Source organism: Scyliorhinus canicula, chromosome 5 (genome assembly GCF_902713615.1).
Source record: "Scyliorhinus canicula chromosome 5, sScyCan1.1, whole genome shotgun sequence".
Taxonomy (NCBI): Eukaryota; Metazoa; Chordata; class Chondrichthyes; order Carcharhiniformes; family Scyliorhinidae; genus Scyliorhinus; species Scyliorhinus canicula.
Window position 1 is genome coordinate 214,096,131 of NC_052150.1, and position 12,210 is coordinate 214,108,340.

The following is a 12,210-nucleotide window of genomic DNA, read 5'->3' on the forward strand; positions in this document are numbered from 1 at the left end:
TCACTGACTAGGGGGGGTGGGACTAGCCAGAGACACAAACACCGTATCCCACCTCACCCTCCCCCCAGCCGACCACAACCCCCACCTCCCGTCTGCAACCCTCTCCGTGATTCATACCTGTCGCAATACGGGGTGAGGGCCCTGGATTGGCAGTAATGGCGGGCCTGGTCCATGGGATGGAGGGTGATGGCAATACACTCTGGGGGGATGAGCTCTGGTGCTCCACATTGTTTGACACCATCTGATTCTTGCACATGGTAGCTCTTTCCATCATCCATGGGCAGCATGGTAACATAGGTGCAAGCACAATTGTTTCACAGCTCCCGAGTCCCAAGTTCGATTCCCAGCTTGGGTCACTATCTGTGCGGAGTCTGCACATTCTCCCTGTGTCTGCGTGGGTTTCCTCCGGGTGCTCCGGTTTCCTCCCACAGTCCAAAGATGCGCAGGTTAGGTGGATTGGCCATGATAAATTGCCCTTAGTGTCCAAAAAGGTTAGGTGGCGTTAATGGGTTACGGGGATAGGGTGGAGGTATGGGCTTAAGTGGGGTGCTCTTTCCAAGAGCCGGTGCAGACCCGATGGGCTGAATGGCCTCCTTCTGCACTGTAAATTCTATGATTCTATGATCCACCTGGGTGATCTTTGCATGCGAGCTGACCATTCCATCACATGGTACCATCGATACCCGAGGGCGGTGCAGGAGGGGACAGGCTACGGTGGTGCCAAGGGCACGGTGCGGAGGGAAAAGCATCAGAGGAACGGCTGGAAGATGGGCTAGGATAGGGAGGGGGACGTACATGCTCAGGGGCTGCAGTGCAGGCCAAGGCCCCCCGTGTAACCCATTGCACCTGGTTGAGTATGGGAGTACTCAGCATGCTGACAATCTCTGCCCTTTACCCCCTGTAGAAAATGTATGTCGGTGTACAATCGGATGTGTTTGGCATTTCCTAGCCACCACGGCCCTGGCAGATGCACTGAGGCTGCATGAGCAAGAGTTGATTGGGGAGGATCCTGCAGAACAGGATCCTGTCCCAGGGGAGCGGTAGCTAACTGGTGACGATGGGGAGCTGGCTGCCCACCAGGCTGAAGAGGAGGTGGGAAGGAGGCATTGCTTCAGGCATCACGTATACCAGCAGCGCCTGTAATACGAGGACCTGCCGGACCGGGCGTGCCGCTGCCGACTGCTACTGCGACTGCGCAGAGAGACTGTGCAACATCTGTGCTGGATTATGGTGCATCTGGAAACGTGGGGGGAATGGGAGATAATAGCCGCTCCCAGTGGCTGTCAAGGTGACGGTCACCCTGAACATTTTTACCAAGTGGTCCTTCCAGACGCCGAGCAGGGACCTGTCTACGATCTCCCAGACCTCTGTGCACAGGTGTATCTGCGCCGTAACGGATACCCTGTATGCTCGAGTGGCACAATACAGTACCTTCATCATGGACCGAGCCCATCAGGTTGCCCGGGCAGCGGAATTCACCACCAACACCACATTATAGGAAGGATGTGATTTCACTGGAGGGGGTGCAGAGGCAATTCACCAGGATGTTCTCTGTGATGGAACATTTAAGTTACAAAGAGAAGTTGGATTGGCTTGGGTTGTTTTCGCTAGACTGAGGGGTGACCTGATCGAGGGGTATGGATAGGGTGGATAGGGAGCAACTATTCCTCTTAGTTGAAGGATCAGTCACGAGGTGATACACGTTCAAGGTGGGTGGCAGGAGGCTTAGGGGGAATTTGAGGGTGATGACGGTTGGGAATGCACTGCCTGGAAAGTGCGAGAGGCGGATTGGCTCACATCCTTTAAAAAGTATCTGGATGAGCTCTTGGCATGTCATAACATTCAAGGCTATGGACTAACAGCTGGCAATGGGATTAGGTAGGAAGGTCAGGAGTCTTTCTTGCGCCGGTGCAGACTGGATGGGCTGAAGGGCCTCTTCTGTACTGTATTATTCTGTGATTGTGTGGTGCCCCAGATCCAGGGGGTGATCAATAGGATGCGTGAATCCCTACGATCTCCGGTGTATGAGGTGGTGTTCTTCAACAATGGCTAGGGAAGTTGCAAATGCATTCGTGATAATTTACCAAAATTCACAAAACTCTGGGGTGGTCCCAGTGGATTGGAAATTAGCAAACGGGACACCACTGTTTAAAAGACGAGGTAGGCAGAAAGCGGGTAATTATAGGCCAGTTAGCTTAACCTCGGTAGAAGGGAAGATGCTGGAATCGATCATCAAGGGAGAAATAGCAAGGTATCTGGATGGAAATTGTCACATTGGGCAGACGCAGCATGGGTTCATATAGGGCAGGTCATGCCTAACTAATTTAGTGGAATTCTTTGAGGACATTACCAGTGCGGTAGACAACGGGGAGCCAATGGATGTGGTATATCTGGATTTCCAGAAAGCTTTTGACAAGGTGCCACACAAAAGGTTGCTGCATAAGATAAAGATGCATGGCGTTAAGGGTAAAGTAGTAGCATGGATAGAGGATTGGTTAATTAATAGAAAGCAAAGAGTGGGGATTAATGGGTGTTTCTCTGGTTGGCAAGCAGTAGCTAGTGGTGTCCCTCAGGGATCAGTGTTGGGCCCACAATTGTTCACAATTTACATCAATGATTTGGAGTTGGGGACCAAGTGCAATGTGTCCAAGTTTGCAGACAACACTATGATGAGTGGTAAAGCAAAAAGTGCAGAGGATACTGGAAGTCTGCAGAGGGATTTGGATAGTTTAAATGAATGGGCTAGGGTCTGGCAGATGGAATACAATGTTGACAAATGTGAGGTTATCCATTTTGGTCGGAATAACAGCAAAAGGGATTATTGTTTAAATGATAAAATATTAAAACATGCTGCTGTGCAGAGGGACCTGGGTGTGCTAGTGCATGAGTCGCAAAAAATTGGATGACAGGTGCAACAGGTGATTAAGAAGGAAAATGGAGTTTTGTCCAACATTGAGAAAGGACGTACTGGAGCTGAAGGGTGTGCAGAGGAAATTCACTAGGTTAATCCGTGAGTTGAGGTGGTTGGATTATGAGGAGAGGTTGAATAGACTGGGACTGTACTCGTTGGAATTTAGAAGGATGAGGGGGGATCTTATAGAAACATATAAAATTATGAAGGGAAAAGATAGGATAGATGCGGGCAGGTTGTTTCCACTGGCAGGTGAAAGCAGAACTAGGGGGCATAGCCTCAAAATAAGGGGAAGTAGATTTAGGACTGAGTTTAGGAGGAACTTCTTCGCCCAAAGGGTTGTGAATCTATGGAATTCCCTGCCCAGTGAAGCAGTTGAGGCTCCTTCGTTAAATGTTTTCAAGATAAAGATAGATGGTTTTTTGAAGAATAAAGGAATAAAGGATTATGGTGTTCAGGTGGGAAAGTGGACCTGCGTCCACAAAAGATCAGCCATGATCTCATTGAATGGCGGAGCAGGCTCGAATGGCCAGATGGCCTACTCCTGCTCCTAGTTCTTATGTTCTTATAATCTTAAGGGAGTCTACTCTCTCAATGTGTAGTTGGTGTCTGACCACCACATTGTGCACGTCCCTGCCTATTATCAGGGCAGCGAGCACGACGCTATTGTCCTGGCATACTCAACGGTGCCCAACACCTTCGAGGCGCTCTCCCCAGGTGAGGGGCAGCACGGTAGCACAATGGTTACGTGGTTAGCGCAGTTGCTTCACAGCTGCAGATTCCCAGTTCGATTCCCGGCTTGGGTCACTGTCTGTGGAGTCTGCACGTTCTCCCCGTGTCTGCTTAGGTTTCCTCCGGGTGCTCCGGTTTCCTCCCACAGTCCAAAGATGTGCATTTTAGGTGGATTGTCCATGCTAAATTGCCCCTTCGTGTCCAAAGAAAAAAAGGTTAGGTAGGGTTACTGGGTTGCGGGGATAAGTTGGAAGGGAGGGCTTAAATGCGGTGCTCCTTCCAAGGGCCGGTGCAGACTTGATGGGCCGAATGGCCTCTTACTGCACTGTAGATTTTATGATTCTGGTCGACAGGGGTAATCCGCTGTGTACGTGGCAACTCAACTGTCCATTTCCTCCCCCCCCCTCCCCACACCCACTCCTCCCACCCCAGCACCCCTACCCTCCTAGAAGGCCTCCACCAGCTGCACCACAGGGTGTTGACCCTGGGCCGGCAGTATCAGCGGGTTGTTTCCATGGGGAAGAGGATGATGAGGATCCGCTCCGCAATGAACTTTCCCGCTCCACAATGCCTGACTCCCGCCCCGGTGTCACGTACCACTGTCCGCCTAGGAGATTCCTGCTTACGTGCTGACCATTCCATCACATGGGCCCATGATACTTCAAGGGGGAGGGGGAACGGTGATCTGTCACACATCTGGTAAGCTCTGCCATACAGCCCCTCCGCATCTTTGGCCCAAGCCCCTGCCTCCTCCAATGGTAGCCACTGGGGATACCTCTTGGGGACCCTGGCCCATGCCGTCCTCCAGCTTCCGCATGCTACATCGCTCCCCATCCACCCTCGGCATTCAGCCCATCCTTCACACCCTGCCAACAGAAGGCTGGGGTAGATCGGTGAACATGTTTATTAGTGATTGGTTTGTACAATAATTGTGCCGTAGCACCTATCGCTATCTTTTATGCCAACTTAACTGGTGTCTTAACTTACTAACCTTACATGTCCTGATGCTGCTCCTCGGTGCTCCCCATGCCCGAGACAATGGAGCACTGGGACTGTGCCATGTCACTCAGCGAACGTGCCAGGCCCATCTGGAACTGGGTCAGGTCAGCTAGCAACAGGCCAAAGCTGTTGATGTCCGCAGCCATGACAGGTTGTGACTGGGCTGCAGGAATGTCCATGTGGTCCTGTTACATGGCTGCCTCTGACATAGCCGCCCTGTCCTGTGTCTCAGCCACCGCCTTGAACATCCTGATATTGCGCCCCAGGCCTTGGACATACTGACCCATGGTCGATACCTTTGCACCCATAGCCTCCACCCCTGGCATCACCCGCACGATGTTGGCCTGGGTGGCACCCATGGTCGGCGCCTTCATCAGAACCTGCAGGTGCTGGATGGTTGCTGATACCCCCTCATGTGCTCCCAGGTCGTGCGCCTGCATCTCCAACTTTGATGTGACCGCCCTTTGCAGAAGCGCTAGACCAATCTGGATGGCAGCTAGTCCCTGGGCTGCCCTCTGACCGTCCGCCCCCTGGGGGGGGTCCCTACCTCCACCTTATGTAATGCAGCATGTGTGTGGTACGCACCAGTGACCCAGGAGTCGCTTCACCAAATCGCCCAACCGAGGTAAGTGTCTTTGGGATGGTGGAGGGCGTGGGTGACAGCAGTGGCGAGAAGTCAGTGTCATCCCAGGGTGTTGTGGGGCTGTGGCTGGGAGCATTGGACTCTCGACGGGGGTTCCGCCTTTTCACCAGGTGAGTCACGGGATTGTGGTATGCCCTGAATTTCTCCGGGAACACCCCACATTCAGTCCCTGTGTCACCACTTAGTCTGTCAAACGGAGAATCCAATCCATTATTTTACTGGAGGTGGCTCAGAGAAGATTCAGTAGGATGATCCCCGATATGGAGGGATTGCCTTCTGAGCAAAGGTTATACAGGTTGGGACACATGCCATTGGAATTTAGAAGAATGAGAGGTTATGTCAGTGAAAATTGTAGGATTCTTAACGGGCTTGACAGGGTAAATGCTGAGAGGATGTTTCCCTTATAAGAGAGTCTAGCATCGGATAGCATAGTCTCAGGTTAAAGCAGTATCAATTTAAGACTGAGCTGAGGAGCGATGTCTTCTCTCAGAGGGTTGTGAGCCTTTGGAACTCCTTGCCACAGAGAGCTGTGCGGCCAAAATTCTTTTGTATACTTATCGCTGAGATAGATTCTTGATCAGTAAGAGAATTGAGGGTTATGGGGAAAGGGCAGGAAAGTGGACGTGAGGAATGTCAACCATGAACCGATTGAATGACAGAGCAAGTCCGTGGGGCCGAATGGGCTGCTCCTGTTCCTATTCCTTATGGTCTTATAGTATGACCGCATGAGGTAATAAACAGGTCAGCATGTCCTGTACGGTGCCAATTTTCCTTTCTAGTAAGTTGATTCACACTCTTTCTATGCTACACATGTAATGGCATGTTCCATGGTTTTGTTATCTGAAAGAGAGGGCCAGAGATATCAATAGCCGAAAAGCCTACTGGCCAGGCTCTCACATCTGAATCTGCCAGAGAGAATGTTAGCTGCTCCGCTGAGTCCACAGCAAGATAGAGCAGCATTAATGCTAGCAATGTACGGAACGCAGAACCAGTATGCAAATTAATTGGGTCACGTGGGTGAACTATTTGGTTAAAGTGGGTCGCCTGAAAAAAAGTTTGAAAACCAATGATCTAAGTGAAAGTTTAATAGTCATAGTTGAACTTTTAACTTTTTTTAATTCATTAGTTTGTTTGTAATGGAGTTCTTGAAATAAAAAAACATTCAGCATAAATTAGTGCTGAGATTATTAGAATTCAGATGACAACCAAAACCTCTGATCATTTGTGGCCTTAGTAAATCCCACAATTTCGGATTCTGAACTTTATAGAAATTTGGCAAGATCAAGCGATAGGACACGTCCCTAGTAGCCCGTCGAAGGATTCTGTTACAATGGAAGGATGCAAGGCCCCCAAGCGTGGAGACCTGGATCAGTGACATGGCGGGATTTATAAAATTGGAAAAGGTCAAATTTGCCCTGAGAGGATCAATACAAGGGTTCTATAAACGATGGCAGCCTTTTCTGGACTTCCTGGCTCAGAGATAGGTAACTGGGTCAATAGCAGCAGCAACCCGGGGTGGGGGGGGGGGGGGGGGGGGGGGGGGGGGGGGTGCATTATTGTAGTGTTTATTCTGTAACTTTATAGTGTGTTAATTTGCGTTGTTGTTAAAATGCTGGGTTGTTCATGGGGATGGGGCGAATGTATATGATTGTTAATATTATTGTTATTTTCGGTATTTTACTAAGGTGCGTTATTGTTGTATAAAATCAAAATTTCTTAATAAAAATTATTTAAAAAAAAAAAAGAACTGATTTGATTTTGTGGATGAATCTAGTTTTGTTTTAAGCAATGGTAGCCATCTTACCAGCTATGTTTTTTCTGTGAAAGGAACTATGAACGTATGTGTCCTTTTCAGGAGCTAATTCGAAACAAAGCAAGAAATAATAAAAATTGTGCTCTGCTGGAGGAAGCATATGCCATAGTGTCCGCTCTTCCCAAGCGTGCTGACAACAACCTACATGTTTCAATGATTGAAAACTATCCGGGTACTTTGGAATCCCTTGGTGACCCCATCAGACAGGTATTTGTCTAAGTATCTTTCCTTTACTTAACTGAATAAAACCATGTACCTATATCATGGAGCATCAACATTAATGCAACCTTGCAACCTTTGAGCAAGTGTATGTATGTGGGTAACACTGATGACAATATTTATTGCTCAACCTTAATTGTCTAAAGGAACAGGCTCAAGAGATTGAATGGCCTACTTCTTTACCTAAACTCTGAGGGCATTAAGAATCAATTTACATATTGTGCAACTGGAGCCACATGTAAATTAGTCCATGCAGGGGTGATAACTACTTCCCCGAAGCATGTTAATAACTCTGTTCTGTTTTTACTAAAGTCTGGTTGAGTTCATGATGGTTTTCCAGCCCATAAATTACCAAATATTTTGAATTCAGTTTCATAGTTCATCATCATGGGATTTGATCTTTTGATCACTGGGTTGTTAGTCCTTAACCACGAGGATACTTCAGTCAAAGTTATATGTTTGGGCAATGAAGATGTCACATTAGTTCTGTACCTATAAAAGTTTTACATAATTATGTTCTTGTATTTATGTTGATATAATTTTGTACTTTAATTTTGTATTAACTGAAGTAAATATAAATTTATGGTTGTCATAAAAAAGGACTGTTTTTAATTCTGTTCACTTAGTAGAAGCTGTTCCAATATTCCTTTAAGGGAAATCAGCATGTCATCACGAGAACTGAAATATGTCATATAATTTGGTCTTAGTTTCACTTCTGCTTTGAGCAGACAGTTGCTTCATACCTATGTTCCATGTGCCTAGTCTTAATAAATGAACCCACAATGAGATTAACCAATCCCTTATGAGCGATTGGTGCCTTGAGTCTTGGACAGTAAATAAGCCCAAGGTATTATGTCATTATAATAGTTCAATGTGATCAGTGCTGGTGAGACAGGTGGAGCAAGATTAAGTACATGTACAGCATTAGGGGATGTTTAGCACAGGGCTAAATCGCTGGCTTTGAAAGCAGGCCAGCAGCACGGTTCGATTTCCATAACAGCCTCCCCGAACAGGTGCCGGAATGTGGCGACTAGGGGCTTTTCACAGTAACTTCATTTGGAGCCTACTCTTGACAATAAGCGATTTTCATTTCAGCATGGTGAACAGCCTTGCTACATAGTATGAGACAACTCGCAAAGTTTTAGTCAGACCACCCCACAAAGTCACAGCATCGGAGAGTGTTGAAACCACAGCGTGCTGATGCGAAAGAAAGCTTTGGAGGCACAGCACCAGGCTAGTGCTCAAATAAAGAACTGCTAAGCAGAAGGACCCCACATGGTGAGATGCAGCACAAAGCCTGCAAGTTCTGTGAGTGGGACAACGTGTTGAGAGGACCAACACAAGGTTAGCTCAGTCGAGAAGTGGGAGTGTGACCAGGTTGTCGGCCACATCAATAGCGAACAAGGGCGAATCAAACAATAACTAACATTTCAAAAGTCAGACCAGAGAAGGTTACGATTAAAACGGACAACTTTGAGCGTCGCTGAAGAATGAATTGACTGAAAAGCAACAATGCCATTACTCAGTGGTATGTTTCCACAACATTGGCTTTGTGGACGGAGCTTCGGAAAAGTGGACAACAGCAGCTGCAGTGACGCTCATCCCAGTTAGTACAGAATAAGAAGGGTCAAAGGGATATTGTCAAAATACTTCTAGGTTTGAAATTCCAGTTTGAATTGGGATGCTGTTTGACCTACTATCTAAATTCAAAATGTTTAAACAGCATAGAGCAATTCTTTCTTGATTCAGGTATGGGGAGTTGATGACGTAATGGTATTGTCACTGGACTAGTAATCCAGAGACCCAGGTAATGTTGCAGGACACAGAGGTAAAAATCTGGAATTAAAAGTTTATTGTTGTAAAAATCCATTTGGTTCATTAATTCCCTTTCGGGAAGGAAATCTGCTGTCCTTACTTGGTCTGGCCGACATGTGACTCCAGATCCACACAGCAATAGGGTTGACTCTGAAATGGCATGGCAAGCCACTCAGTTCAAGAACAATTAAGCAAATATTGGCCTTACCTTGCGATGCCACATCCCATGAATAAAGGGGAAACAAATTGGGAATGATGGTCTACATCGGCTGAACACATCAGGATTAAAAGGTCTACTTAGGCTGAACACATCAGGATTAAAGGTCTACATAGAATGAACACATCAGAATTAAAAGAGGAAAAGCTAAAGAATCCCCAAAGGTTGCAGAAAAAATAATAAGTATGACGTGATCCTCGCAGGTCAACAAAACATACAGGTCTGAGGCACAACCAATTGTTGACGTATTCACAAGAACACCAAGCAAGTTGTGGACTTGAACACCAAGAACACCAAGCAAGGGTGCATGGGCGCAGTGGGCACAGGAACAACAGGAGTTCCTTAGGGGCTGCTTTGCTGATCTTAAAAAGGCATCAATAGACCAAATGATCGCAACTCAGGCGACACAAGGGAAAGCGATTAAGGAGATGGAGAAAAAGCTATCCGACCATGAGGACGAGTTGGTCGTATTGGCCCTGAAAGTGGAGGCGCAGGATGACCTCCACAAGAAGTGGCAGGAGAGGCTGGAGGACCTAGAAAACAGGTCCAGGAGACAGAACTTGAGAATTGTGGGTCTCCCCGAAGGTGAGGAAGGGTCGGATGCGGGAGCATTTGTGTTCAAGATGCTGGAGACGCTGATAGGGACGGGGGTATTGCCTCGACCCCTGGAGCTGGACAGGGCGCATAGAGCCCTCGCAAGGATGCCCAAGGCGAATGAACCGCCGAGGGCCATGGTGGTGAGATTTAATCGCTTCTCAGATAAGGAATTTGTCTTGCGGTGGGCAAAAAAAGAACAGAGCAGCAGGTGGGAGAACAACCTGGTACGCATCTACCAGGACCTGGGTGCGGAGCTGGCCAAGAGGCGTGCTGGATTCAACCGGGTGAAGGCGACCCTCTTCAGCAAGGGTGTGAAATTTGGGATGCTACACCCAGCGAGGCTATGGGTCACGTACAAGGAACGGCATCACTATTTTGAGACGCCGGACGAGGCGTGGTCATTCGTTAAACAAGAAAAGCTGGACTCGAATTAAAGGACGGCTAAGCTTTGGTGGAATGCGGCAGTGAGGCTGGTTAACATGGTACCATTCCTAATATAAGATTGTGTACAATATTGGGTGCGTGTAAGAGCTGTGGTGGTGGCTGGAGGGTGCAGTGTTTTCGCCAAAGTTGAGATACGGAGGGGGGAGGGGGCCCTGTACTTAGTCTGAATTTTCTGAAAGTTGGAGCCTTGGAGACAACAACTGTCTCCTCACGGGGCAATGTTAGTGTCTTCTGTTTATTCTTTGTTTCCTATTACTATTTACTCACTGGGGCCGGAGAGGTAGTTTAATTGGTTTATTCATGTGGGGAGAAGGGTCCGGACAATGAGGCGACAGTCTGATCGGCGCCAGGGGCGGGAGCTACAGGGTCAGCAAGGGTCAGCTGACTCTCGGGAGCGTAGTGGGGAGTGAGCAAGTGCCCAGCTGGTGCTTGGCGGGGGGTTTTGGGTTGGGTGGGGTGGAGGGGAGTGGGGATGCTGCTTTGCTGACAGAGGAGGTATCAATTTCAGAGTACCAACTGAGGGTCGTTGGCGGCGACTTCCTGCGGGGGGCTCGAGGAAGTGAAGAGCGCAGGCCAAGGTTAGTCAGGAAAGGGCGCTGGCTAGTCGGCAGCTGGGGGGGGGGGGGGGGGGGGGGGTAGACCCCGTCCAGGCTGATCACGTGGAATGTGGGGTTTGAATGGGCCGGTCAAAAGAGCACGCGTGTTCGTGCATCTAATGGGGTTAAAGGCAGACGTAGCAATGCTTCAGGAGACACATTTAAAGCTCACAGATCACACAAGATTGAGAAAGGGATGGGTAGGCCAGGTGTTCCATTCAGGGCTGGATTCGAAGACCAGGGGGGTAGCAATTCTGATCCGTAAGGGTGTGGCATTCGAGGCTGGGGGAATTGTGGCAGATAAGGGGGGCCAGGTATATAATGGTGAGTGGAAAGTGGGAGAGAGTCTGGGTGGTGTTTGTGAACGTCTGTGCTCTGAATTGGGATGATGTGGAATTTATGAGACGCATGCTCGGCACAATCCCAGACTTAGAGTCACACAACCTGATCATGGGGGGAGACTTTAACACAGTCATTGGCCCTGAGCTGGACCGGTCAAAGTCCAAGACAGGGAAGTGACCGGCAGTGGCTAAGGAACTGAAGGGTTTTATGGAGCAGATGGGGGGAGTGGAGCCCTGGAGGTTCGCGCGGCCGAGAGCGAAGGAGCTCTCTTTTTTCTCCCATGTTCCTAAGGTTTATTCCCGCATCGATTTCTTTGTCTTGAGCAGGGCGTTAATCCCAAAGGTGGCGGGGATAGAATACTCAGCAATCACAGACTCAGACCATGCCCCGCACTGGGTGGACCTGTGGACCTGTAGCTTAGTGAGGAGAGAGGGCAGCGCCCACTCTGGAGACTGTGGGCGGAATTCTCCGCTCTCCCGCGGCATTGGGAAGGCCATCGTGGACTCGAGCGAGTTTCACGACGGCCTCGGAGGCCGCTCCTCGCACCCTATTCACACACACACACACACACACACACACACACACCCCCCCCCCCCCCCCCAGGGAGCTAGGAGCTGTGCTCCGTAAATCTCGGCTGCCGGGCTTGCGTCAAGGCGGCGCGCCGAGAATGACGCGACGGCGGCGCCTAAGTGACGTCAGCCGCGCATGCGCAGGTTGGCCGGCTCCAACCCGCGCATGCGCGGCTGACATCACGACGGCTGCCGGCTCCAACCCGCGCATGCGCAGTTGCGGTCTTCCCCTCCGCTTCCCCGCAAGACGTGGCAGCTTGATCTTGCGGGGCGGCGGAGGGGAAAGAGTGCGTCTCTTGGAGACGCCGGCCCG

At 49.3% G+C, this 12,210-nt stretch overlaps 1 protein-coding gene across 3 annotated transcripts in view; it reads left to right on the forward strand.

Annotated features, from left to right (window-relative positions):
• obscnb (obscurin, cytoskeletal calmodulin and titin-interacting RhoGEF b) overlaps positions 1 to 12,210 on the forward strand; it is an 896,193-nt gene that overhangs the window by 658,594 nt on the left and 225,389 nt on the right. For all 3 annotated transcript variants that reach the window (XM_038798455.1, XM_038798456.1, XM_038798458.1), the window contains one exon: positions 7,141 to 7,305. In XM_038798455.1, coding sequence (XP_038654383.1) covers positions 7,141 to 7,305 — 165 coding nt within the window. The remainder of the gene's footprint in view (positions 1 to 7,140; positions 7,306 to 12,210) is intronic.